The sequence below is a fragment of the Capra hircus genome, chromosome 1 (genome assembly GCF_001704415.2).
Source record: "Capra hircus breed San Clemente chromosome 1, ASM170441v1, whole genome shotgun sequence".
NCBI classification, from domain to species: Eukaryota; Metazoa; Chordata; class Mammalia; order Artiodactyla; family Bovidae; genus Capra; species Capra hircus.
In genome coordinates, this window is record NC_030808.1 from 70,627,901 (window position 1) to 70,655,281 (window position 27,381).

The 27,381-nt window shown below is 39.5% G+C and overlaps 1 protein-coding gene across 1 annotated transcript; it reads right to left on the reverse strand.

Annotated features, from left to right (window-relative positions):
• On the reverse strand, window positions 1,709–27,381 carry TCTEX1D2 (Tctex1 domain containing 2). Its single transcript, XM_018046181.1, has 5 exons — window positions 27,056–27,381; window positions 24,158–24,291; window positions 20,300–20,369; window positions 12,525–12,588; window positions 1,709–1,858 (listed from the first exon to the last, which is right to left on the reverse strand). The coding sequence occupies exons 1-5, from the start codon at window positions 27,364–27,366 to the stop codon at window positions 1,811–1,813; spliced, it is 627 nt and encodes a 208-aa protein (XP_017901670.1). The 5' UTR covers window positions 27,367–27,381; the 3' UTR covers window positions 1,709–1,810.

Below are 27,381 nucleotides of genomic sequence, written 5' to 3' on the forward strand. Positions count from 1 at the left end.
AAGCGTTAAGGTGGTGGCTCGCCTTTTGCCCAGCTCCGGGTTCAGTCCCTCCCAGGCGGACCTGTCCGTTTAGTCCTTCCTGCTCTACCCCAGCGGCTGACGCGGTGCCAGGCACTCGTATACCAGCACATTCACAATGCAGATGGCCGCGACACCTTCCAACCTCCACACCATGGTCTGCAACTGCTTCACACAGCGCCCTTTCCCTACTGCGTGACGTGAAGAGATGCACGTCCGCCAAGCAAGTCCTGTGAAAAGCCCTCTGTGTTCTGGTTGTTTCTAACCCAGGTTGGCTCATCAAGAGATGATCCCTGGGTATCAACTGGGGGCCATCTGAGCAGGAACAATTCTTGAATTGGTGGCCACTGGTAGGAAATCACACAGCAGGGTAACTGGTAAAAAGAAATGTTTTCCTTTGCTAGAAAGAAACTAGCAAACCCCTTTGGAGGAGTCCCTTGTAGATGGCTTCCCTGGTGGCTGAGACAATAAAGAATCTGCCTGCAATGCAAGAGACTCAGGTTCCATCACTGGGTGGGGAAGATCCCCTGGAGAAGGGAATGGCAACCCACTCCAGTATTCTTGCCTGGACAATTCCATGGACAGAGGAGCCTGGTTGGCTACCCTCCATGGGGTCGCAGAGTGGACAGGACTGAGTGACTACCACTTTCACTTTCAACAAGGCAAGTAAATAGCCAATGTAACGGAATAAGCATGTAAAAGAACTTTTCCATGTATTTAATATGGTGGGTAAGCAGTTGCTGAGGAGCTACAGGGAAAAATAAAGGATTTATATTGTGACCCTTCCCTTTTGAGTTTCAAACAGTTATTTGAACAGGGCAGACAGATTCAGTTCAGTCGCTCAGTCATGTCCGACTCTGTCTATCACCAACTCCCCGAGTTCACCCAAACTCATGTGCATCAAGTCGGTGATGCCATCCAGATATCTCATCCTCTGTCATCCCCTTCTCCTCCTGCCCCCAATCCCTCCCAGCATCAGGGTCTTTTCCAATGAGTCAATTCTTCGCATGAGGTGGCCAAAGTATTGGAGTTTCAGCCTGAGGCAGATAGATTAAGGTGCTTGAAATAAGGACAGCTAGCTGGAGCAGACATCTAAAGGGAAGATTACTACAAAGACAGTGGAAATTGGGATAGTACCATCATAACCTCTGAGAGTCTTAAGGGAAGCTAATTTCATATACAGCCTAGAAACTCTTCGATCGTGACACTGGGCAAACCCTGGATAAAACAAATACAGGTTTAAACTAACAAGCTGTGGAGAGTGGAGAGTGGCAAGAACTGAGTAAAAATACTAGGTGAAAGATAAAGGAAATAATTTAAAATGCAGGAAAAAAACTTACAAGTAAGCTGATCTCAGAGTTAGTTATAGTGAAAAATTATAAATAATCAATCCCACAATAAGAACATGGCAAAAATAACCAGTCGTGTATAACCTAATGGAATTGCAACTATTAATGTAGGCTGCTGAAAATTATAATCAAATAAAATGATATAAAAATTGTACACGACATTATAAGTGAAAAATCAGGTTACAAAACTGTATATATGGTGTTTTTAACCCTGTAAATAAACACTGGTTATGTTTGAACAACTGCATTATAGATTGTCCCTACTTTTTTCTGTAACTTCTAAATGTAGTAACGTTATAATGAAATTGAAACATTAAAATAACACCTAAAACTCGACAGACTCAGTTGCCAAACTGTCCACTTTATTTTGTCAAGATATTTATTTAACAATGTAAAAAAGTTCATATTTCTTCATAGTCATATCTTTTTCCAGCTTTCAAGATTCAATAGTAGAAACAGCCAAATGCCGCTACAACACAGAATAAACTGTCCTAAAAAAAAAGAAAACAGAAAGCAAACATGAATCCATAGTTAGTATTTCAGTTAGTACCAAAGGACAGCACAGACGTGAAATTAACATCATCTCAGATCTTTATCAGTTTTCAATGGTGAAGACTTACCTTTCTTTAAGAAACAGGTTTTCCAGAGCATAGCTATAGATTTTCTTGTCTCAGGATAGCTACAAAGTTGCTAACTAAAAGGGTAGATGGTTAAATAATAGATTTTCTGAATGAAGAAATATAATGCAAGCTAATGTACTTTCACTTCAGATCAATCGCTCAGTCGTGTCTGACTCTTTGCGACCCCATGAATCGCAGCACGCCAGGCCTCCAGGTCCATCACCAACTCCCGGTGTTCACTCAGACTCACATCCATCGAGTCAGTGATGCCATCCAGCCATCTCATCCTCTGTCGTCCCTTTCTCCTCCTGCCCTCAATCCCTCCCAGCATCAGAGTCTTTTCTAATGAGTCAACTCTTCGCATGAGGTGGCCAAAGTACTGGAGTTTCAGCTTTAGCATCATTCCTTCCAAAGAAATCCCAGGGCTGATCTCCTTCAGAATGGACTGGTTGGATCTCCTTGCAGTCCAAGGGACTCTCAAGAGTCTTCTCCAACACCACAGTTCAAAAGCATCAATTCTTCAGCACTCAGCCTTCTTCACAGTCCAACTCACACATACATGACTACTGGAAAAACCATAACCTTGACTAGACGGACCTTAGTCGGCAAAGTAATGTCTCTGTTTTTGAATATGCTATCTAGGTTTGTCATAACTTTTCTTCCAAGGAGTAAGCATCTTTTAATTTCATGGCTGCAGTCACCATCTGTAGTGATTTTGGAGCCACTCAAAATAAAGTCTCTCACTGTTTCCCCATCTATTTCCCATGAAGTGATGGGACCGGATGCCATGATCTTCATTTTCTGAATGTTGAGCTTTAAGCCAACTTTTTCACTCTCCTCTTTCACTTTCATCAAGAGGCTTTTTAGTTCCTCTTCACTTTCTGCCATAAGGGTGGTGTCATCTGCATATCTGAGGTTATTGATATTTCTCCTGGCAATCTTGATTCCAGCTTGTGTTTCTTCCAGTCCAGCGTTTCTCATGATGTACTCTGCATAGAAGTTAAATAAGCAGGGTGACAATATACAGCCTTGACGTACAGCTTTTCCTATTTGGAACCAGTCTGTTGTTCCATGTCCAGTTCTAATTGTTGCTTCCTGACCTGCATACAGATTTCTCAAGAGGCATAATGTTTATTCTTAAAATAAATATTCCCATTTTTCCTGATTTATCAAAGAAATAATATAATTAAAATGCTTTGAGTTTCTTAAAGTATATGCATTACCAAATCCAAGCATATTATAGTGCTGAGGTCCAGCCTCATTAGAGTCCAGAGATATCCTCAGGATAGACGACATCGGCGAATAAAGATAGAGAAAGAGATAAGGAAAGAATGACATGGAGTAACCAAGCTTCAGTGAGCGAGGCCTGTTTACTTTATTTTCAGAGAGGGCTTTTATACCCTGAGTTTGTACATACAGCAAGGTGAAAAATGCAGAGTCAACTCAACATTCCATCAGTATTAACTTTTATTGATATCAGGTTCTTTCCTGCAAGAGTCTTATTTTTTGTACATTATCTTCTGGCCCGGAGGCCTGTTGATATTTTATGACCCCTTTTTGATAAAGGTTGGTCAGCCAGAACAATAATTTTCTCTTAAAGTGTTTCTTCTTAAATTCCTAGCCTGCATCACCCTTAAAGTACAGACTTACATTTTTATGGAGCAAAGGTTCAGTGGGTTACAGCAAAGAAAGAACTTATTAACTCAAAGTCTAATGTTACTAATGCTAAAGCTGCTGCTTGTTTTTTCTACATCCTGACTATATGCACTCCCAGGAACACAATGGATAAGGGATGTGAGAACTTGGCAGCAAGTATTGGCTCAACAATGTTGCAAGAGTCTGGATAAACCTGCCAAGTAAGCTAGAATGCTAACAGGGGGCTTGAAACACTCCTTTCATGCCCAGGAGATTTATCAACTAGAGCCCTAAGTTAACTCTTTCCAGAGAAAGGTGGTCGGGGATAGCCCCCTGTTAATGTCAGAAGAGTTGGTGAAAGACATAAAATAGTAAGACAGAAAGATTCTGGTTTTGGGGTAGATGCTCGAGCAGGTCCAGGGGTTCCCTTGAGTCCTGATCTCGCCTTTGCCTGTCAAGCCTCTTCCTCATGACCTTTGCCATGGGCGGGATTCTCCACGCTGGCTCCCAGCATTATAGTATCACAGATAATGAAAATACAGCACCTTGTCATAAATTCTGGATAAGGACAAATGATGTCTGGTTGTTTGTTCTTAATTGATAAAATATATTTGTCCACCTTTTAACTCAGAATCTCAAAATGTGCTCCATATCCTAATAAATGTGTTAAAACATGTTTTAGGTACTTATTAGAGGTGTTCAACATGCTTCAGTTCAGTTGCTCAGTCGTGTCCAACTCTTTGCAACCCCATGAATCACAGCACACCAGGCCTCCCTGTCCATCACCAACTCCCGGAGTCTACCCAAACTCATGTGCATTGAGTCAGTGATGTCATCCAGCCATCTCATCCTCTGTCATCCCCTTCTCCTTCTGCCTTCAATCCCTCCTAGCATCAGGGTCTTTTCCAGTGAGTCAACTCTACGCAAGAGATGGCCAAAGTATTGGAGTTTCAACTTTAGCATCAGTCCTTCCAATGAACACCCAGGACTGATCTCCTTTAGGATAGACTGGTTGGATCTCCTTGCAGTCCAAGGGACTCTCAAGAGTCTTCTCCAACACCACAGTTCAGAAGCATCAATTCTTTGGCATTCAGCTTTCTATATAGTCCAACTCTCACATCCATACATGACCACTGGAAAAATCATAGCTTGACCAGACGGAACTTTGTTGGCAAAGTAATGTCTCTGCTTTTGAACATGCTATCTAGGTTGGTCATAACTTTCCTTCCAAGGAGTAAGCATCTTTTAATTTCACGGCGGCAATCACCATTTGCAGTGATTTGGGAGCCCCAAAAAATAAAGTCTGACACTGTTTCCACTGTTTCCCAATCTATTTGCCATGAAGTGATGGGACCAGATGCCATGATCTTCGTTTTATGAATGCCTCAGTACCTCCTAACCCATCAACCTCACCTCTAGCCTGGCAATGATGCAAGAAAACATGAGTTCAAGTATTGTTCAAGTATGTGATTATTAACCAAAAGCAAATTCTTCAGTTAGCCCAGTTCCCTGGCTTCTTGGATGGGATTATTGTGTTCTAAAATAATGCTATCTGGCACCTAACTGCTGAATAACCACAGACAGAAGGACACTGGAACCGACCGAAAAAAAGGTACCCCACATCAAAAACAAAGAAGAAGCTGTAGAGATGAAATGGGAATCCGAGTTCTTGTTTCTGGAGCTGAAGACTGAACTGCATGAACACTCAAACACTCAGGGTAGCAAGCAAACAGGATCTATTAAAGAGCAGGAAAGTACAAAGCTCTCAGCATAGACACTGAGAGGGGGAAGAGAGTCACCCAAACGTGGGACTTAGAGTATTTATATCCTTAATCTGTGCATTTTTGGTTAGCTCCTGCCCTTAAAATATATCATTTTTAACTAATCAGTTTAAAGGTCAATATGCTTAACTTAACATCTTTATGGCTTCTCTTGATCCTTGGATTAATTTGCCACCCTTTTTCATGTCCCCTGGCCATTTTATTTTACATGGACCAGATGTATGGATTTAAGATTAATAATCATCAGTTGTGTTTCACAACAAACAAAGCTAGTGGAGGTGATGGAATTCCAGTTGAGCTATTTCAAATCCTAAAAGATGATGCTGTTAAAGTGCTGCACTCAATATGCCAGCAAATTTGGAAAACTCAGCAGTGGCCACAGGACTGGAAAAGGTCAGTTTTCATTCCAATCAGAGAAAAGAGCAATGCCAAAGAATGTTCAAACTACCACACAATAGTACTCATCTCACACTCCAGGAAAGTAATGCTCAAAATTATCCAGGCCAGGCTTCAATAGTTCGTGAACCGTGAACTTCCAGATGTTCAAGCTGGTTTTAGAAAAGGCAGAGGAACCAGAGATCAAATCGCCAACATCTGCTGGATTATAGGAAAAGCAAGAGAATTCCAGAAAAATATCTATTTCTGCTTTACTGATTACACCAAAGCCTTTGACTGTGTGTATCACAACAAACTGTGGAAAATTATTAAAGAGATGGGAATACTAGACCACCTTACCTGCCTCCTGAGAAATCTATATGCAGGTCAAGAAGCAACAGTTAGAACTGGACCTAGAACAACAGACTGGTTCCAAACTGGGAAAGGGGTACGTCAAGGCTGTATATTTTCACCTTGCTTATTTAACTTCTATGCAAGTTACATCATGGGAAATGCTGCGCTGAATGAAGCACAAGCTGGGATCAAGACTGCTGGGAGAAATATCAATAACATCAGATATGCAAATGACACCACCCTTATGGCAGACAGTGAAGAAAAACTAAAGAGCCTCTTCATGAAAGTGAAAGAGAAAAGTGAAAATGTTGGCTTAAAACTCAACGTTCAGAAAACTAAGATCATGGCATCCAATCCCATCACTTCACAGCAAATAGATGGGGAAACAATGGAAACAGTGAGAGACTTTATTTTGAGTGGCTCCAAAACACTGCAGATGGTGACTGCAGCCATGATGGTAACTGCAGCCATGAAATTAAAAGATGCTTGCTCCTTGGAAGAAAAGCTATGACCATCCTAGACAGCATATTCAAAAGCAGAGACATTACTTTGCCAACAAAGGTCCATCTAGTCAAAGCTATGGTTTTTCCAGTAGTCATGTATGGATGTGAGAGTTGGACTATATAAAAAGTTGAATGCCAAAGAATTGATGCTTTTGAACTGTGGTGTTGGAAAAGACTCTCGAGAGTCCCTTGGACTGCAAGGAGATCCAACCAGTCCATCCTAAAGGAGATCAGTCCTGGGTGTTCATTGGAAGGACGGATGCTGAAGCTGAAACTCCAATACTTTGACCACGTGATGTGAAGAGCTGACTCATTTGAAAAGACCTTGAAGCTGGTAAAGATTGAAGGCAGGAGGAGAAGGGGACAGAGGATGAGATGATTGGATGGCATCACCAACTCGACGGACATGAATTTGAGTAAACTCTGGGAATTGGTGATGGACGGGGGGCCCGGCATGCTGCAGTCCATGGAGTTGCAAACAGTCAGACACGACTGAGCAACTGAGCTGACTGAACTGACTTTGATGTATGGGCTTAAGATTAATGATCATCAGTTGTTTTTCCCTAGGCATATGGAACAGAAGTTAGTTATTTCCCTTCCCTGGATCTGAGTACTGATAATTTATCACACCAAGCACACATTCTAGGAATTGGGAGAAAGGGTATAACTTTAGGCTAATGGAGCCAGATGTTTATGAAAACAAGACTAAGATCTCAGAATCCTACACTCACTGCCTAGCAATTTCTACCTCAGCTAGATGGTAGGAAGGGCACAATCATTATAAAATCAAATCCCATACTCACCAGGTAGGTGACTCACAAACTGGAGAACAATAATAACAAAAAAGTTCTCCCATTGTTGTCAAGGTTCTGAACCTCACATCAGGCTTACCAGCTTTCAGATCCGACAAAGGAACTAGGAATCCCAGGGAATTTGACCTCAAGGCCAGTGGCATCTTATTATAGGACTTCCACAGGACTGGGGGGAAACAGAGACACCAGTCTTGGAAGGCACAAACAAGATCTTGTGTGCACCAAGACCCAGAGGAAAGGAGCAGTGACCCCATAGGAGACTGCTAGTGTTGGAGGGTCTCCTGTGGAGGCATGGGTTGGAAGAAACTCACCACAGGGATGAGGGCACTGAAAGCAGCAGGCCTGGAAGGTCCCCCTTGGCATAAACCCTTTTGGAGTTCACCATTAACCCTACCATAGAGCCCACAGACCCCAAGGCTGGGTTGCCTCAGGCCAAACAACTATTAGGGTGGGAGAGCAATCTCACCCATCAGCAGACAATTGGATTAAAGCTTTACCGAGCAAGACTCTGTCTCACCCCCTATAACATTCACGTTATAGGGGTCCCAGAAGGAAAAGAGAGAGAAAAAGGCCCTGAGAAAACATTCAGAGAGATAATAGCTGGAAACTTCCATAACATGGGAAAGGAAATAGTCAACCAGATCCAGAAAGCACAGAGTCCCAGGCAGGATAAACCCAAGGAGGAACACATCAAGACACATAGTAATCAAACTGACAAAAATTAAAGATAAAATTAAAAAAGCAACAAAAGAAAAAGGATAAATAACATACAAGGGAACTCCCATTAGGCTAGCAGCTGATTTCTCAGTAAAAACTCTACAAGCCAGAAGGGAATGGCATGATATATTTAAAGTGATGAAAGGAAAGAACCTACAACCAAGAAGACCCTACCCAACAAGCCTCTCATTCAGATTTGATGGAGAAACCAAAAGATTTCCAGCAAAAGTTAAGAGAATTCAGCACCACCAAACTGGCTTTACAACAAACACTAAAGGAACTTCTCTAGGCAGGAAACACAGAGAAGGCAAAGACCTACAGAAAATAAACCTATACATCTGTGTCTCTTTTGCTGTGTAGCATACAGGGTTATCGTTACCATCTTTCTAAATTCCATACATATGCGTTGTTATACTGTATTAGTGTTTTTCTTTCTGGCTTACTTCACTCTGTATAATAGGCTCCAGTCTGTTGGACTCTATGGGAGAGGGACAGGGTGGGATGATTTGGAAGAATGGCATTGAAACATATATGATATCATATAAGAAATGAATCGCCAGTCCAGGTTCAATGCAGGATACAGGATGCTTGGGGCTGGTGCACTGGGATGACCCAGAGGGATGGTACGGGGAGGGAGGAGGGAGGGGAGTTCAGGATGGGGAACACGTGTACACCCGCAGAGGATTCATGTTGATGTATGGCAAAACCAATACAGTATTGTAAAGTAATTAACCTCCAATTAAACTAAATAAATTTATATTAAAAAATAAAAATAAATAAATTTCTTAAAAGAAAAGAAACTTAAAACAATTAAGAAAATGGTAGTAGGATTAAATGCACTAACCAAAAGACACAGACTTGCTTGGCAGATGAAAACATGTGCATGGATGATGTACTTCTACTTGCCACATCACTTTGCTTGACTGCTCCAAATTGTATGTAATTATTTTATATTGTTAGGTTAATCATGTTGCCATTACGGCTGGCTTTTATTTTTTGTCTGGCTACTGACTGTGAAAACTGATAAACACCTTTTACTATTGTGTTTATGTAACTATTATTCACTTAATACCACTGTATCATGATTGGTCAACAGGAAAATAATAGCACTCTATATCCTGTAATCACTTTTTAAAATCCAGATGCATATCAGAAATATCTTGGAAATTTTTTAAAAATACAAATGCCCAGGTACTGCTTTTTCTTTCTCCAGAGCTCCAAACATGTTTCTAATGAGCAGTCATGTTTAAAAACAATTGGACTATATGATTATCTTTATTTCTATCTAGTTTGTTTCACTTTTTCTATTTCATATTTAGCACTCCCATTTCATTTAGTTTATGTTTACCAATTACTCCATTTCCTTTTTCCTTTTGATGTTCTTTCTCAAGCATAGTAGAAAAGCTTTTGTATACTTACATACAAATAATATGTATAATACATATATTTTAGAAAACTTATGAATTTTTGCCTAACTAAAAAATTTATGACATTTTGATTCCACCTGTTTGACTTAGCATGAATAGAATGCCATATTCTTAATTTAAATAAATAGATATGCAACAAGCAACAAAGGTTTACTGTATAGCACAGGGGACTATAGTCAATATCTTGTAATAACCTATAATGTCAAATAATTTAAAAAATAATATATGTGTATATGTATAACTGAATCACCTTGCTGTGCATCTGAAACATTGTAAGTCAACCATACTTCAATAAAATATGTATTGCTAAAATAAAATAAAATAGTACTGTCTGTGGTGAGGAGCATCATTTTTTGTTTGTTTTAATTTCCAATCCCTTATGAACGATACTTTCATAAAATAAAATAAAAATTATTAAGAAAATGAAATGAAAAAAGAAACAGATAAATACAACCTAAACTTCTTATTAATTTGATTCAATGAACATAAAATTACTCTGTCAAATTCCATGAGAGTTTCTAAACCCTTATACATAATTTATATACTTATCTTTTTGAAGACATATACCAAACCATTTGTAGGCTGGCATTGGTCTTATAGACCCCACCGTTGATTGGCACTGTTCTTCCAGTGCCACCTAGAGTTCTTCACAGGAATTGAGCCCCGGCTATCCACAGTAATCAGTTCAATAATATGCTTTTCTCTCCCCTCTCTCATTTCCTCAACTCCTACTGGCCCTTCCTGGGATTTTCTCCCAAATAAAAAAAATACTTTAAGCACTGAAAAATGAGGCCTAAATAAACACTCAATAAACTGAACTAAAGATATAGTAGACTAAGTCAGCAACCTAGACCAGGCTCTCAAAAATGACTTTTAGACACTTGCCCCATTAATCCTATATTCTAAATCCAGATCCTGATCATCTTTACTAAGCAATGCTGCTGCTACTGGTGCTGCTGCTAAGTCGCTTCAGTCGTGTCCGACTCTGTGCGACCGCAGAGACGGCAGCCCACCAGGCTCCCCCGTCCCTGGGATTCTCCAGGCAAGAACACTGGAGTGGGTTGCCATTTCCTTCTCCAATGCATGAAAGTGAAAAGTGAAAGTGAAGTCGCTCAGTCGTGTCCGATTCTTAGCGACCCCATGGACTGCAGCCTACCAGGCTCCTCCGTCCATGGGATTTTCCAGGCAAGAGTACCGGAGTTGGGGTGCCATTGCCTTCTCCATTACTAAGTAATAATACCTAAAATTTTAAACTGCATATTGGTTAATATGAGTATTGTCTAGTCTCCATGGGTTTATAAGCTCTTGACCAGCTGAAATCATGACTATCTTATTCATCATTTTATTCCTAGCAATAAAGGAATTGAGTTATGGGTTATCCCCTACTTTCTTCTCTACTTTCTAAATGTAATAACAGATTATAACAAAATCAAAACATTAAAATATAAGGCACATAATAGAAGCTCAGGATTATTTGTTGAATGAATGAATTGTGTCATATAAGGACTCAGGGAAATATGCAGTTTTCAAAGAGCAGGGAAAACCACCACCTGAGTTTGACCCTTCTCCCAGAGAGCTGATATTTGAAGATTTGCATAGTACTTCCCACTGCCCTGGTGGCTCAGATGGTAAAGAATCTACCTGCAATGCGGGCGACCTGGGTTCCAGGGTTCGATCCCTGGGTCAGGAAGAGCCCCTGTAGAAGGGAATGGATACCCACTCCAGTATTTTTGCCTGGAGAATTCCATGGACAAGAAGCCTGGAGGGCTACAGTCGATATGAGTCGGACACAACTGAGCGACTAATCCTTTCCTACTGTCCATCCTGTGATCTTCAGGTTAGTTGAGCATAAGATAAAATTTTGGTAGGACCACACAATTTTAGAGCTAAAAGGTACCTTAGGATCATCTGTGCCAGCAGCTTCTATACCTGACAGTAAGATAATCATGTGGAGAACTTTTTTAAAGATTCAGATTCCCTGATCCAACCCCTGGCTCATTTGATCAGAATTTATTGAGCAAAGCCCTGGCACCTATATTTTAAACAAGTCCCTCAAATTATTCTTAGTCACCCACAGCCAGTCTTTAGGAATATCTAATATAGCTTTCTAATATTACTGATACAATCAGAGAAAGGCTCAATGACTTACCTACAGTCATTCAATTAGAAAGTTACAGCTCTAGAAATGGAGCCTCTCTCCCAATTCACTCAATCTAGTGCTTCTCTTCTACTCTACTCGACTTTAAGTCTGACTCCACTAACTCACAACCTGAGAGCATTTGGAAAGAAGACAGAATCCTTTCTGGAAATAAGCATCAAATAACAACATATGTTTAAAATATATGAAACATTCATGTCAATAATGTCCCAATGTTTAAATGAAACTTCTTTATAAAAATTCCTCTGTACTTTTGCTTAGTTTTACTAAATAGCTTTAAGATAAAGTAATTAATTTTATTACTGAAAGAAAAATCACCTTTGCTCATGGAATCTCTGCCACCCGAATTTCTTTGCAGCTTAACAAACTGCTGTCTGTTAGCACCAAATAAGTGGTATGCTATTTCTACTTCAAATTTGTGAAGAGTTATATCATCAGTAGATATAAAAGTGTCCTTATCTATAATCAGCACACTAGGCTTCTGCTTTAACAATACAAATGGACAGTAAAATCATCTTATCTAGAAGTCGTGTCAGACAAATGTCTAAAACTTAAGTGGCCTCAGGAACTTCTCTGGCAGTTCGGTTGTTAAGACTCCACACTGCCAATGCAGGAGGCATGGATTTAATTCCTGGTTGGGGAACTAAAATCCCACATGCTGTGAGGCCAAAATAAATAAATAAAGTGTCGCCACATCTTAACAAATATTAAGGGATTTGATCTGGAATGCCCATGTGTCCTTAAGATAGGCAAAAAAGGTTTCCAACAGACTTACATTCATGAAAACATCATGAGTACAGTTGTCAGTGTCAGCATCCCAGAAACAGCGAGCAGCCATGCTAAAAAGTCAAAGAGTAGAGAATTGTCAACAATATGACAAGGATCTGAACCACATATATCTGCCATAAGCAAAAGTCTTCCATGATACATTCTTATACATCAGTGCTTCCAAACCTTTTCACAGAATGAGATGACCTATAGAAAATCATATTTGTATAGCAGAAGATCCTGGGTACACTAGAAGGGACTGGAGTCAGATGAGGCTGCTCGCAGCTGGAGGTAACAGGCCCAGGGGTCTAGCAGCCTCAGACTCTGACTGGCTGCTTGATGGCTGAAGAGGTAGATACCTTGAAGTCTTTGGTAGTCAGGGTGGAAAGCTCTGTTAAAGATTATTTCAGGTTAGACTTTTAGAGGAAATAATACCTAGACTTCTGGCTAATAAAATGTGTTCAATTTCTGAGCAATAATATGAGAAAGTAGGTCTGGAAAGGACCAAACAAATTATTTAGTCCAACCTGTTCTAGGAACCAGAGATCAAATTGCCAGCATCCACCGGATGATCAAAAAAGCAAGAGTTCCAGAAAAACATACATTTCTGCTTTATTGACTATGCCAAAGCCTTTGACTGTATGGATCACAATAAACTGTGGAAAATTCTGAAAGAGACGGGAATACCAGACCACCTGACCTGCCTCTTGAGAAACCTGTATGCAGGTCAGGAAGCAACAGTTAGAACTGGACATGGAACAACAGACTGGTCCCAAATAGGAAAAGGAGTACGTCAAGGCTGTATATTGTCACCCTACTTATTTAACTTATATGCAGAGTACATCATGAGAAACACTGGGCTGGAGGAAGCACAAGCTGGAATCAAGATTGCCGGGAGAAATATCAATAACTTCAGATATGCAAATGACACCACTCTTATGGCAGAAAGTGAAGAAGAACTAAAAAGCCTCTTGATGAAAGTGAAAGAGGAGAGTGAAAAAGTTGGCTTAAAGCTCAACATTCAGAAAACTAAGATCATGGCATCCGATCCCATCACTTCTTGGCAAATAGATGGGGAAACAGTGGAAACAGTGACATACTTTATTTTGGGGGGCTCGAAAATCACTGCAGATGGTGACTGCAGCCATGAAATTATAAGACGCTTGCTCCTTGGAAGAAAAGTTATGACCAACCTAGACAGCATATTAAAAAGCAGAGACATTACTTTGCCAACAAAGGTCCATCTAGTCAAAGCTATGGTTTTTCCAGCAGTCATGTATGGATGTGAGAGTTGGACTATAAAGAAAGCTGAGTGCCGAAGAAGTGATGCTTTTGAAGTGTGGTGTTGGAGAAGACTCTTGAGAGTCCCTTGGATTGCAGGAAGATCCGACCCGTCCATCCTAAAAGAAATCAGTCCTGAATATTTATTGGAAAGACTGATGCTGAAGCTGAAACTCCAATACTTTGGTCCCCTGATGCGAAGAACTGACTCATTTGAAAAGACCTTGATGCTGGCAAAGATTGAAGGCGGGAGGAGAAGGGGACGACAGGATGAGATGGTTGGATGGCATCACCAACTCAATGGGCATGAGTTTTAGTAAACTCCGGGAGTTGCTGACGGACAGGGAGGCCTAGCGTGCTGCTGGAGTTGCAGAGTCAGACATGACTGAGTGACTGAACTGATCACTGTATAGGATCCTAGAGAAGAAAGGGACAATTCTAAACTAGAATTCTATCCAGTATTATCTCTACAGGATGCTATGCTACCTCTAAATTCTAAAATTAGCCATTTTCCTCTCCCCAGTTAATGGATAAGAACAAATGTCAGTCAAAATAAAAGTCTATTTGAAAATGGAAACAAATATGAAGAAGTTTTAGATTACTAAATGAAATTATGGTATTTCTTAGTAACGAAATTCTGTGCAGCCATCAAAGATTTTTTACAAAACACTTTTAAGAACATGAAAAGATATTCACAATATAATAAGTTTTAAAAAGTAATTTTAAATGTTCTATTTTTTATTAAATGTATGTATATGATTCATCATTAACATTTATTGAACACTACTTTGTGCCTCATTGGTCTAAGTGCTTTATATTAACTTACTTAATCCTATGAGATAGGTACTATTAATATACCCATTTAATAAATAGGGAAACTGAGAAACTAATAAATTTTCTAAAGTCATTTATAATATATAGTATATAATATATAGTGGCAAAGCTTGGCTTTGAACCTAGGCAGTTAAGCTTCAAGTCTGTAGAGAAAGATATACACATACCATACTATATTCATTCAATTTTAAAAGCCTTTTTTCCCTGAGTTTTACATAGAATAGCTCCCCCCAGCCTAATATGCCACACATTCTTATATCGAAAAAGTTCCACCTATTTCCAAACTGTAACAGGATGAAATAAAGTTAATATACTTAACAGATCAATCAAGTATCTATTTAGCAAGTATCATATGTCCAGAATCAGTAAAACCTGGCTTTGTCCTCAAACAATTCTCAACTTAATTTAGTGAAAAAAAATAATACTCACCAAAAGAATAAGATAATGTACTGTTGGTGCTGATTTACAGGTTATTTAGGATTAAAAGATATTGTCTATCTAGGCCAAGCCTCCAAGTCCAAGTTGTACAATAGTTGAATTAAATCTGTAGAAGTGCTGAAGAATTTTAGAGAATTTAGAGAGGACAAAAAGCCAAAGAAGATTTCATGAAGGAAGCAGTACTTAAGCTGAGTAGAACCAAGTGAAAGCATGAATATAAAAATGTATTTAACCAGTATTTGTTCAGTATTATATATAAGCAAAGTGCTAGGTGTAAATGATACACAGATGCACAAAACACAATCCTTACTTTCGAATTGTAGTCTCTTTACACAATTTCCCAAAAAAAGGAACCAGAGCTCCTTGGAAAAATGGCCAGTTCTAAGACTGTGGCTGAAAATGTACAAAATAAACCTGGGATACTTGAGTCATTTCAAAACCCTTGGCTATATACAAAAGAATGCTATATTCATTTAAATATATATATATATATACAGATTTTTATATATTTATAAAATTATGTCCAAAGACTTAGAAGAAATATGATGGAACAGTTTGTAGGTGGCCAAATGTTCCCACCAAGTCAATTAGAAAGAATAAATAAAATGAATCAGAGAGCTGCTGAAGGAAATAAAGACTAGGAGAGCCAAAATTCCAGAGAAAGGTGAACCACATGAAGCAAGCTGAAACTCTGAAGCAAAGTTCTCCCTGGGGCACTTGCCAACTCTAAGCACAGAGGTAGAGGCTGAGAGCCTGGGCTTTCTCCAGGAAAAGGACCAATTACTGAGGGGAAAAAAAAAATCTGCAGGACTGCTGGCAGTCTTGCAGGGCTGGGGAGTTGGGGGTGGCATAAAACTGGAGATGTGAAAGGGCCAAGATCCCTGTGAAAAAAGGAGAGAGTAGAACTGAGCCTGTCACGTGGTAGGTTTCCCCTCAAGACATGTGTTAAATTCTGAAACTATGCATGTAGGAACCTAAAAAGCTAAACGTGGTAGGCAAAATAATGGCCAAATATGTCTATGTCCTAAGCCCCAGAACCTGTGAATGTGATATTACATGGCAAAAATGGTTTTACAGATATATAACTAAGGATATTAAGATGGGGAGATTATCCAGGTGGGTTCCATGTAATCATGAGTCTTTATAAAAGAAAGAGGGAGGCAGGAGGGTCAGGGTCAGAGAGACATTTGGAGACGCAATGCTATTGGCATTGAAGATGGAGGAAGGGTTTTGATCTGAGGAATGCAGGTGGCCTCTAGAAGATGGAATAGGCAAGGGAGTGAACCCTCTCCCAGAGCTTCCAAGAGGAATACAGGCCTGCCAACACCTTGATTTTAGCTCAACAAAACCCATACTGAATGTAGGATCTCCAGAACCGTAAAAGAACATATTTTTGCTTTTCTAGGAAACTAATTCGTTACAGAAAAAGCCTTTGGAATGAAGAGGAGTTTAACACTCAGAAGAAAAGGACTAAAAGTCAGTAGATCAGGTTCCAATGAACACTCCGGGTTCTTGGTTGAAAGATGTGGAGGGCTACATTCAAGAAAGAAGGGTGAGGTAAAGACGGAGGATGCCTTATCAAAACAGCAACAAGCCAACCTCAACTTAGCTCAGTATCTGATTGGATTCAGATAAGTAGACCATATTCTACCTGAATAACAAAGGAAAGGTAAACCTCTTCTGGAGGAAAATAATATTATCTGCAAGTCTTACAATTTTTTAACACAATATCCAGGACTCAAAGTAGGCATGCCAAGAGAGAGAGCCATATGAAAGATTAATAAGACAAAAAAAATAGTCAAAGAAAATAGGCTAACACACAATTCAGAGACAAGGGTAGCACTGCTAAGACCAAAATGTAAAAAGAGGAGAGAAGGAGGATGGAGAACATAGATTAAAAAATAATTTCATTAGACAATTAGAATCTATGAAAAAAGATTTTAAATGGATTTTATACTTTACTTGCAAAGTATAGTAACAAGTTAGGAATTCAGCTGGTGGGTTTATTAAGATCAGATTAGACAGAATAGAAAAGAGGATTAGTGAACTGAGGGACAAGTCAATAGAAAAATATCCAAACTGAAGTACAGAGAACAAAAAAATCAGAAAATAGCATCATAAGAGATATGTCTATTACTGTAAAAAGATCTAAATATTTGTAACTGGAATCCATAAAGGACAGAAGCGAGCAAGGAAGCAGAGGCAATATTTTAAAGGATAATAGCCACATATAGCACCCAGATCTTAGTATCTAATGCCATTATCCAATAAAATGAATCAAGGCTCCTTAGAGAAGTGGCTGATTCTAGGGCTGGGGCAGGGAATGGATAAGGTGAGACATTTTATAGTGCCAGTAAATAAGGATGTGCTCAAAAACCCCACAATGGCAGGGTATGTAAAAGGGACCCAGGAGTCAACTGAAAGAATTCCCAATGGCCAAAGCTGGAACAATTTGAGCAATGAAATAAATAAAGTAGAACTGGATTATATTCCAAATTATAAATTTCCATAGTCCAAACTGAAATAAATAAATGAATGAATAAACAAATAAATGGGAAAGAAGAAACAAATCTTCTATGCTGAAAAATTCCAAATAATTTGTGTAGACACTCGGCCTTCAAGGAGGTGGAGTATAACCACTTGCTCCTGAAGTGTGGGTGGCACGTAGTGATTTCTTTGTAAAGAGTACAGTATGAAAAGGAAAGAAAGAGTAACTTTACAGTGGACAATCTGACAAATACTACTCAGATAGGTATCAAAGTTAACATCAATAGTAATATGTAATGCTAACAACATGTACCCTGAAATAATATAATGAGAACAGCATTTTACCTCTGCTATCTTCCTCCCCAAAATTTATAATTCCAGGCTTATTACAAGCAGACAAATCCCATTTGAGGGACATTCTACAAAATACTTACCATACCTCTCAAAACTGTCAAAGGTCATCAAAACCAAAGAGTATCTGAGAAACTGTCATAGCCAAGAGAAGACTAAGAAAAGACATGTAATATGGTACCCTAGATAGGATCCTAGACCAGAAAAACAACATTAGGTAAAAACTAAAGAAACTGGAATAATGTATGCACTTCAGTTAATAATAATGCATAAATATTGGTTCATTAATTATGGCAAATGTACCAAACTAATAGAAGATGTTAATAACAGAAGAAACTGGATGTGAAATATTTAAGAATTCTCTGTACTATCTCTGAAACCTTTCTATAAATCTAAACTATTCTAAGATAAAAGACTTGTTTAAAAAAAAGAAAAAATGGTTAAGACTTTTCTCAAGCTGATACGACAAGATTCAAGAGCCCGCAAATTCAAGAAGTCCTAAGAACCTCAAGCAGAATAAATACAAAGAAAACCATATATATCATACTAAAAAGACAACGAGAAAAACATTTTAAAGTGGCTAGGAAAAAAGACACATCACCTCCAAAGGAACAAAAATAAGACTAAGAGCTGATTTCTCAACAGAAACAACTGAAATCAGAAGAGAGTGTAATCATAAGTTTGAAGTGTTGAAAATGGAAAGGCATTTATGTTTTCCTTCTATCTCTTTCTCTTAAGGAATGTGGATAAATGTAGTACAGAGTTACCTTCAACGATACAGATGAGGACATATCAGTGCAAGACAGGAGAGCCCACATCCTTGACACCAGTAAGGCACTGCACCAGGCATGGACTCTTACCTGGTGTGTTTTAAGAAGAGAAAAAAAGCCAACTGAATATTTTATAATATTAAGGACCTTCAATGTTTAAATGTGCTATTTTATTATGTTTAAAAAAAGGCCCTTATATTTTAGAGATAAATATTGTATTTACAGATGAAATGATATGATGACTAGAATTTCCTTCAAAATAATCTGGTGGAGGCAGGGAGAGTAGGTGGAGGTATAAATGAAACAACATGAGTGTGTGGTTAATAACCTTAAAGCTAAGTAACAGACACATGGAAGTTCCTTGGTGTCTGCAGTTGTATATGCCTGAAATTTTAGATGATGAAAGTTTTAACAGGAGGTAAGGGAGGCCTTATATACCATACTTTAGAGTTTGTCCTGATCACACTGAACAGTCGACAAGTTTGAGGAGTTTATGCTTTATAAGGTTTGAAATAAACTCTACAGAATTTAAGAAAAGTAAGGGCATACTTCAGGGACACTAGCCTTGTGTGTGAATTGCAGAGGAGAAAGATCAGAGTCTGGAAGTGTTGATAAGGGGAAGCTAAGCAACCCTGGCATCCAGGTTACAGTGTGTGCAAAGAGAGAGTCAGGGCTACATAGAAGAAGACGCCACACTTTAAGCAGGGGGACCTGGGTAACACTGCGGGAGACAGAGAAATGGAAATGTCTGACTGATTCAGGAAGAGGAAGCAAAGAGAAATATGGAACTCTATTTGAACACACTGAATCTGAGGTGACAGAATAATAAAGTATTTCCTAGTTTCTCTGTGGTGAAGAAATCTGAAGCCTTTTGACCAAATGGAAGAGGACACCAGGGTAAAGAGTACAGTGACCCTGACACAAGCCAAATACATAATTTGGGGCAAATCATGCTGAACCTCGTAAGTGTCATCATAAAATAAGGGGACTGGACGCTGGAAAAAATCTGTAGTCCTTTCCCAATCTAACAATCTACAGTGAAAATTCTCAGTGATAGCGTCTACAGGGTTTTGTTTTTTTTTAATTCATCCAGCAAATATTTTCATACTGTCTTACAAAATGCTAAACTAGGCATTGTTTAGAGGAACCAGTGAAGGAGAGAATAATCCAAAAAACATAAGAGAAACAAGTTAGGTAACTGACATCGGGACCGGAAAAAAACAAAAACCAAAAACAGAGTGTACTTTAAGAAACAGAAGCCCAGGCCAATAGCAATAGCTATGAAAACTGTCCCTCAGACAATTTTAAAGAAATTAATTCAAGAGAATGGTAAGACCAAGGCAACATATATACATAATCCTACACTATCTTAGGAGCATATAAACTCTCAAAGGGTTATTAGCCTACAGATACTTTGAAAAGTGAGTTACCCCATGGAACTTACCCAGACTGTCAACCTCACTGCTCAGTACCAGGATCTCTTCAGTTCACACATGCATTTTATTACACTGTCCTTTCCTCACATCCTTGCAAAGACAGGAACTTACTGAATTGTCAAGAAGATGAATACCCAATAAGAAATTTATAAAAATAAAAAGAAAAGGAAAAACTAACTACTCACAATACACCTTCTCCTCTTTGTTCTCCAATCACTACTTGTACCACCATTTTATATCGGTCAAATCCCATTTCTGGAAAGAAAAACAAAAAAGAAAGTTATATAGAAGCAAATATATGGCAGCCTGATAACACAAACATTTGGTCTATACACTTAGTGAGTATGACTATAAGTCTGGGAGTCAGAGATTTGAGGACAAATTCTAACAGTAAGCTTAATAAGTGTGTAACTTTAGACAAGTTATTTAACTTTTCCGTTTAAGTCTCCCTCAACTGTTAAATGGGCGTATCACTACCTTCCTCCTGGAAGTGTTATGAGGATAGAAGAGACAAGTTTCCTCCTGTGTCTACCCATTTCTCTTCCACAGCGGTCTCTCAATAGGTCTTTGCTTCCTTCCTTTCTCTCTTGCTCTAAGTCAGGTATTGAGCTAGGCCCTGGAGACACAGAAGTAAATAAGACATCCTTCTTGCCTTAAAGAACTCATAGTAGTTGGGAAGGCAAACACAGAAAATAAAATGAAAATGCCGTTGAGTAGTAATTCAAAGAGTGGCATGTACAAGGTACATTAGGAGCACAGGGCTGGGAGGCTCCTCGCTTTGACTGGGCAATGGAGAAGGAATGACAAGACTTCTTGGAGGATGCGATAAGCGAGCTGGGTCCTGAAAGACGAGTGAGATTTCATCAAATGAACAATGTCTCTCCATTCTATGGAGGGGCACAGCACATGCAAAGACATAGCGCATGGGGTCTTTAGAAAACTACAAGCTGTTCAGTAAGATAGAAAAGATACCAAAAGATTCTGAATTACATGGAATGGCCAAGGACAACTTGGCTACCTCCCCCAAAACTATACTGCTAAAACAGCAAAATCCTGAAAATTCTCTCCAACACCAAATTTTGGGGACAGAAACCTGAATGGGCATCTTTATCTTCCCTCTTTTCTGACCAAAGAAAAATGGAAACAGTAAAATTTTTTTTTAAAGGAAAAGTTAAATAGGCAAAATTGAGACAGAGCCAATTCTTTTTTTATGAAAGTAAAAGCTCCAGGATCATATGGTAAATTAGGCAAATAGTCTGAACATTTACAGGTACCTTTCCATTGAGGGACATGAACTTGAATTCAGGATACTTAACAAAGTCTCAGAAGGAGACAGAGCCCAAGTTATTTTTTAAAAACACTGCACACAGCTCAGCTGACCTTCCTCCTTCTCTATCCATTCCTCTTCCTCCTTTTCTCATACCCATGCTTTAGAAATGTGCCTAGAATATTAAATGCCCAGAGCTTAAAATATAGTTCTGATGGAAAAATAATATAGTCTTAGATACAGTGGGAGGAGGGCAAAAAAAAAGGCTAAAAAGTAAAAAAAAAAAAAAAATCACCAATACCACATCAGAGCAAAAATAAAAAGAAGCTGAATGGTAATAAGGAAAACAGCAAAAACGAGCCAAAAAACTAGCCAGAAAAGAAATTTACTGTTTAAAAGACCAAAAAACTCAACCCAGGAGATAACATAAATCAAGGAACAAACAAATTCCTCACAGCTGATTCATAATATAAGCTTACAAATTCAATAAAATAAGAACTCAATCAGATTACAAAACAACAGAAAGATGAAAAGGGAGAATATAGGCCTAGGAAATAAACTGAATACCCATATCTATCAGTGCAGAACTAATCACTTACAAATGGCAAGAGACGGGACAGACACAAATGAAAATTGAATTACTGACTTAAGATAATCAGAAGTATATGTCAAAGAAAAAGGAAGAGATTACAGCAAAGATAATAAATGTGGTAGACAGAGGTGATTCAACCCATCGATATCTGGCGTCCTGAAGAGGATAATCTAACAAATGGAGCTGGAAATGTACAAGAAAAAAAAAGATACAAGACAATTTCTCCAATATAGAAAGAATAAAATCCACAGATTAACAGACATAAAATGCTCAATATCAAACTATACTCTAGAAAAGCTATTGAGCATCAAGGTTAAGGACAGGATTCTTTCTGCAGAGAACATCAGACGGGCCTCGGATTTCTCCATGATAACATTTAATGCAAGAAGACAGTGAAGCAATTATCTGTAAGATTCTCAAAAAAAGTAACTCAAAATATTATATTCATCCAAAATATATTTTGGTTTAAAGACATTCTCAAACATGAAAGAATCTAGGGAATAAAGCATTCCTGAGCCTTTCCTGAAAAACCTTACAACAAAATCTTATTAGGTAAGAAATGAACCAGAAAAAAGAACTCAGAAATGGAAATAACATGGTGAAGGGACTGTTTAAATATAGAATAAATGTTACAATGCTATGGGAAATACTCTATAGTATATCATTGTTTTTAAAGTATTTATCCATAAAGTATTTATCCATAGAAAAGGGGCTTCCCAGGTGGCTCAGTAGGTAAAGAATATGCCTGCAATGCAGGAGACCAGGGTTAGATAGCTGGGTCAGGAAGATATCCTGGAGGAGGAAATGGCAACCTACTCCAGTATTCTTGCCTGGAGCATCTCATGGACAGAGATGCCTGGTAGGCTACAGTTCACGGGGTCACAAAGAGACACGACTGAAGCAACTAAGCACGCATGCATATATAGAAAAGAGGTCTGGTATGATATTCATGAAATACTAATAATTCTTCATGGATATAGGCATTTGAAGTGATTATTCTAATTTTAATTATCTTTCTACACTTTAACTTAATAGCAAGCATGTATTTTTTACAATAATTTTAACAGAATTTCATTAAAAATCTGAAAACAATGCTAATATACTAACAGTTAATTTGGATGATGGAATGGAATTGCAATTTTCTTTGTATTTTTTTATATTTCTAAAAATTGAGATGTTATTAAAAATAAGAAAATATATCAAAGTATTAAATGGAAACTATCATGGTTAATAGGCTTTTATATAACTTTAAAAAACACATTATTAAAAAAATTAAAAAACACATTATGTATATTTTCCAGGTTTATTACAATGAAAATGTATTACGATTACAAAGACATTCTTCCCTCCAAAATAATTTTTTTTAATTTAATTGGAGGCTAATTACTTTACAATATTGTATTGGTTCTGCCACACATCAACATGAATCCACCACGGGCATACATGTGTTCCCCATCCTGAGTCCCCCTCCCACCTCCCTCCCTGTACCATCCCTCCAGATCATCCTAGTGCACCAGCCCCAAAGGGTAGGTAGCGAGTTTCCTGGCGGCCTAGTTATGATTCCAGGCTTTCACTGACATGGCCTGGGTTCAATCCCCAGCTGGGGAACTAAGATTCTACAAGCCATGAGGTGCAGCCAAAATAAATAGTTTTTAAAGGGTAGACAGAAAGGACTTTTCAGATGGCATGACATTATTAACAAAAGAGAGTAAGAGAGATAGAAAGACAAAGAACAAGGAGGAAAAGCATGAGATCAGCCCTGCAGGTGTAGAGTGAGGCAGGAGTGGAGAGCTGAGTAGGGCAAGTGGTTAAGTATTTGGCTAGAGAGATGGACTGAGGTCCATCTGGGAGGATATGATAAGAAGCTGAGGACTTGATAGCTCAGCAGATATCAGAAGTTATGGAGGAAATGAGCCCCTGTACTTTCCGATCTTTCTGTATACTGGGATATCTTGGATAGTCATTCAGTACAACTAGGTATTTCACACCTTTGCTCTTTCCCACCATATGCAAAAACCTGTATGAGTGAAAGTTACCAAATAATTGGGAAGACCAACACCGAAGAAAAATTTGTTTAACAGAATTCACAGCTAAGCTATGTCCCTTGTTTAAAAGTAAAGGCGATAAATTGGTAAAATTGTATTTTGAAGGGAACAAGTCTTTTCCAATTACCATCACTATTACCTTTTAATTTATCTTTAATATTTTCTGATAAGTGTTTTGTGAGCTGAGGCATTTCTTCCGGAGAGTATTCAGCACTGGCCAGTTCCTCCTTGAGTACAGCATGGATACAGTCTTTAACCACAGAGGGTCTGAACCTAAATGAATCAGTTCAAAACATCCAATTGGTAACTCCAAAATCCTAAAGTTGAACTTCACAGCTCAACTTCCTGCAGTTTTTTGTCATTACAATCATTTGATCCTTCTTTTTCATATTTTTATTATAAAAGTAATAAAAACAAATTAAGAAAACAAGTCATATTGCAAACTTATATCTCCAGCCTGGACCATTCCCCTGAACTTCAGACCACATATTCCCACCAGCGCTCCATCCAGATGACTAGGAGGCAACTCAGATTTAGTACACCCAATACTGAGCTTCTGATCATTTCTCACCAAAACTCGGTAATCTCAGTCAATGGCAACTCCATTCTTCCAGTTGCTCAAGCCAAACGCCCTGGAGTCAGTGTGGTTGTCTTTCTCAGAGCCCTCATCCCATTCATGACCAAATCTTACCAATTCTACCTTCAAAATAACCTAAAATTCAATCACTCACCAGTCAACTACCACCACCCTGCTCCAAGCTACCACTGCTTCTTTCCTGATTACCATGACCTCCTCACACATCTCTGTGTCTGCCTTTGCCCCCAAAACCTGTTCTCAACCAGTAACTAGACTGGTGCTATTAAAATATGTGCCAGATCATGACATTCCTGTTTAAAATACCCAAATATTTTCCCCCTCACTCAGAGTAAAAGCAACATTCTGTGACTTGCAAGGTCCCATTTGATCTACCCTAGTAAACTCTCTGACCTTGTTTTCTACTACTGTGCCCCTCGTTCTCTCCACTCAGGCCACACCAGCCTTCCGTATGTTCTTGGACCACACCAGACATGCAAACTTCAGCGCTTCTGCACTTGATGTTAACCTCTGTAAGAGGTCCAGTTCCTCTCTTTACATGCATATCTAGCTCCTTCACTTCTTTCAAGTCTTTATTCAAAAGTCTCTTTCCCTAGCCACCCTTTCTAAAACTTCAAACCACCCTCCTATTATATCACTTTATCTAGCTCCCTTCCAAGTACTTATTACTATCTGATACACTATATGGTTCACTTATGTAATTATCTTGTTTGTGGTCTGACCCAACTACAACACAAGCTCCATAGGGCAGAATTTTTTATCTGTTTTGTTCATTGTTATATCCCATTTCTAGAACAGCATCCAGCACACGGCAAATATTTTCTGAAGAAATGAATTACTGAATAAATGAAGACAGAGAAAAAAGTCTCCCCTAATTTAGCCACCCTAACAATATTATTAGCATTTTAGTTGCATTTATTACAGGTTACAACACTAGGTTCCTTTTCTGGGCTATATAGTCTCTCAGTTGATTTGTTTATCATGTGCCAAGTTACCAGAATGTTTTAAGTTTTGAGCTTATAATGCAGCTTAATATTTGGTAGTACTAGTAGCCCCTTACTACTTCTTAATAGTATTCGCTTTGGTCTCTTGGCTGCTTGTTCTCACAGCAAATTTTAAATAATGGATAAATTTACAGGATTTGATCTGTTCAAAATGTGGTTTTCCTATCAACAAGCATACTATATCTGGCTTTTCCTTTAAGTCCTTTCCACTCTCAGGAAATGTCAAAGGCATTCAGCAAGTCACAAATAATCTTATAGTGTTATTTCTACATAATATATACTTGCTGTTAATCTTGCTCTGTATTACAACAGAAACACAGGTGAAGGGCATTCTATGTATTCAGAATGTTTAACCAAGATAACAGCATACTTTTTTAATGCCCCTTCTAAGCCACCAGGGACTTCCCAGGTGCCCTTGTGGTGAAGAATCCACCTGCCAGCGCACGATACCTAAGAGACTTGTGTTGGATCCCTGGGTTGGGAAGATCCCCTGGGGCAGGGCATGGCAACCCACTCAAATATTCTTGCCTGGAGAATCCCATGGACAGAGGAGCCTGGCACGCTACAGTCCATAGGGTTGCATAGACTCGGACACGACTGAGGTGACTACACACACGCGCTATCCACCAGAAAATTGCTACATGAAATCTTTTTATCACATTATAACTAACGTTCCTGGCTTCTAGTATTCACCAGGCACTTGATTTGGGAATGTAATTTCAAGTAACAGAGGAGGGGCTTGGGAAAGTCTAAATTTTTTTTTTTTTAATCTTGGGAAAATGAAGTTATTGATGGATCCTACAACCCTGACCGTCCTCTACACAAGACTTTATGCCTTAATTCTGGGAAGGTATCAGGGTGGCAGGCCAAAAGCCTCTGGATACTATTTGGGTAAGACTATAATATGAACACATACAGGTCTCGTGCAGAGGAATAAGCGCATTCTGGGCACACTTATGCACAAATGAACCCTCAAAAGTGAATGGCATTCAAAGCAAGCCGTTTGTTTTCTGCCATCTAACCATCTCAATTCCTCTGTGTCCACTTTCTGAAACTCCGAGAGTCAACTATCCCTACTGCGCTACTCTAAGGGACTACCTCCGAGCGCTCTAACCCTGCAATCAGTGGCTCGGTCCTCTGCTGTTCCCTGCAGCTGAAGGCCAAGCGGAACAGCACCGCATCCTCCCTCCGCCCAGTCCTTCCTTCCCGGGTCACGTCCCTTCCTCCCTCTCAAGTTGCTCCGCCAACACCCGGGCTCCTCCCCTGCCCGCCCCTCCGCCTCTAGCCCCGCCCCATCCTCCATAGTCCGCTTCGCCCCATCCCACCCCACCCCCCACCCGCCGCGCTCCTTCCAGACACCCTAGCTATTAGGCGAGCTCTGCCTGGGGCCGGCAGGAGTCTCGAGGGTCGCCTCCGCCACAGCCCGTCTTCTACCCGCCTTTGCTGGAAAATGGGCCGAAGAATATAGGTATTCTCCGGCTCCCCAGCGTTGTTCTCAGTCTCAGGCAAGCCGTCAGCTGCAGCAAAGGACGCGCGCTTAGGGAAGGAGGCGGCAACCGACATAGCCTCAGCTTCTTGGCCCCGCGTTGTCCGCAAAGAAAGCTGAGTCGGTGGCCGCGGGCAGCTGGTAAGCCGTCTCCAGGGCGACAGCGCCGCCTTTGACCCTGCGTGCAGCGGACCCGCGCTCTGCCCCGTGGGACCCGCCCTTCTTAGCGTGCTCTCGCCGCCCTCCCCCTTGCGCCTGCGCATCGGATGCTGGACCAG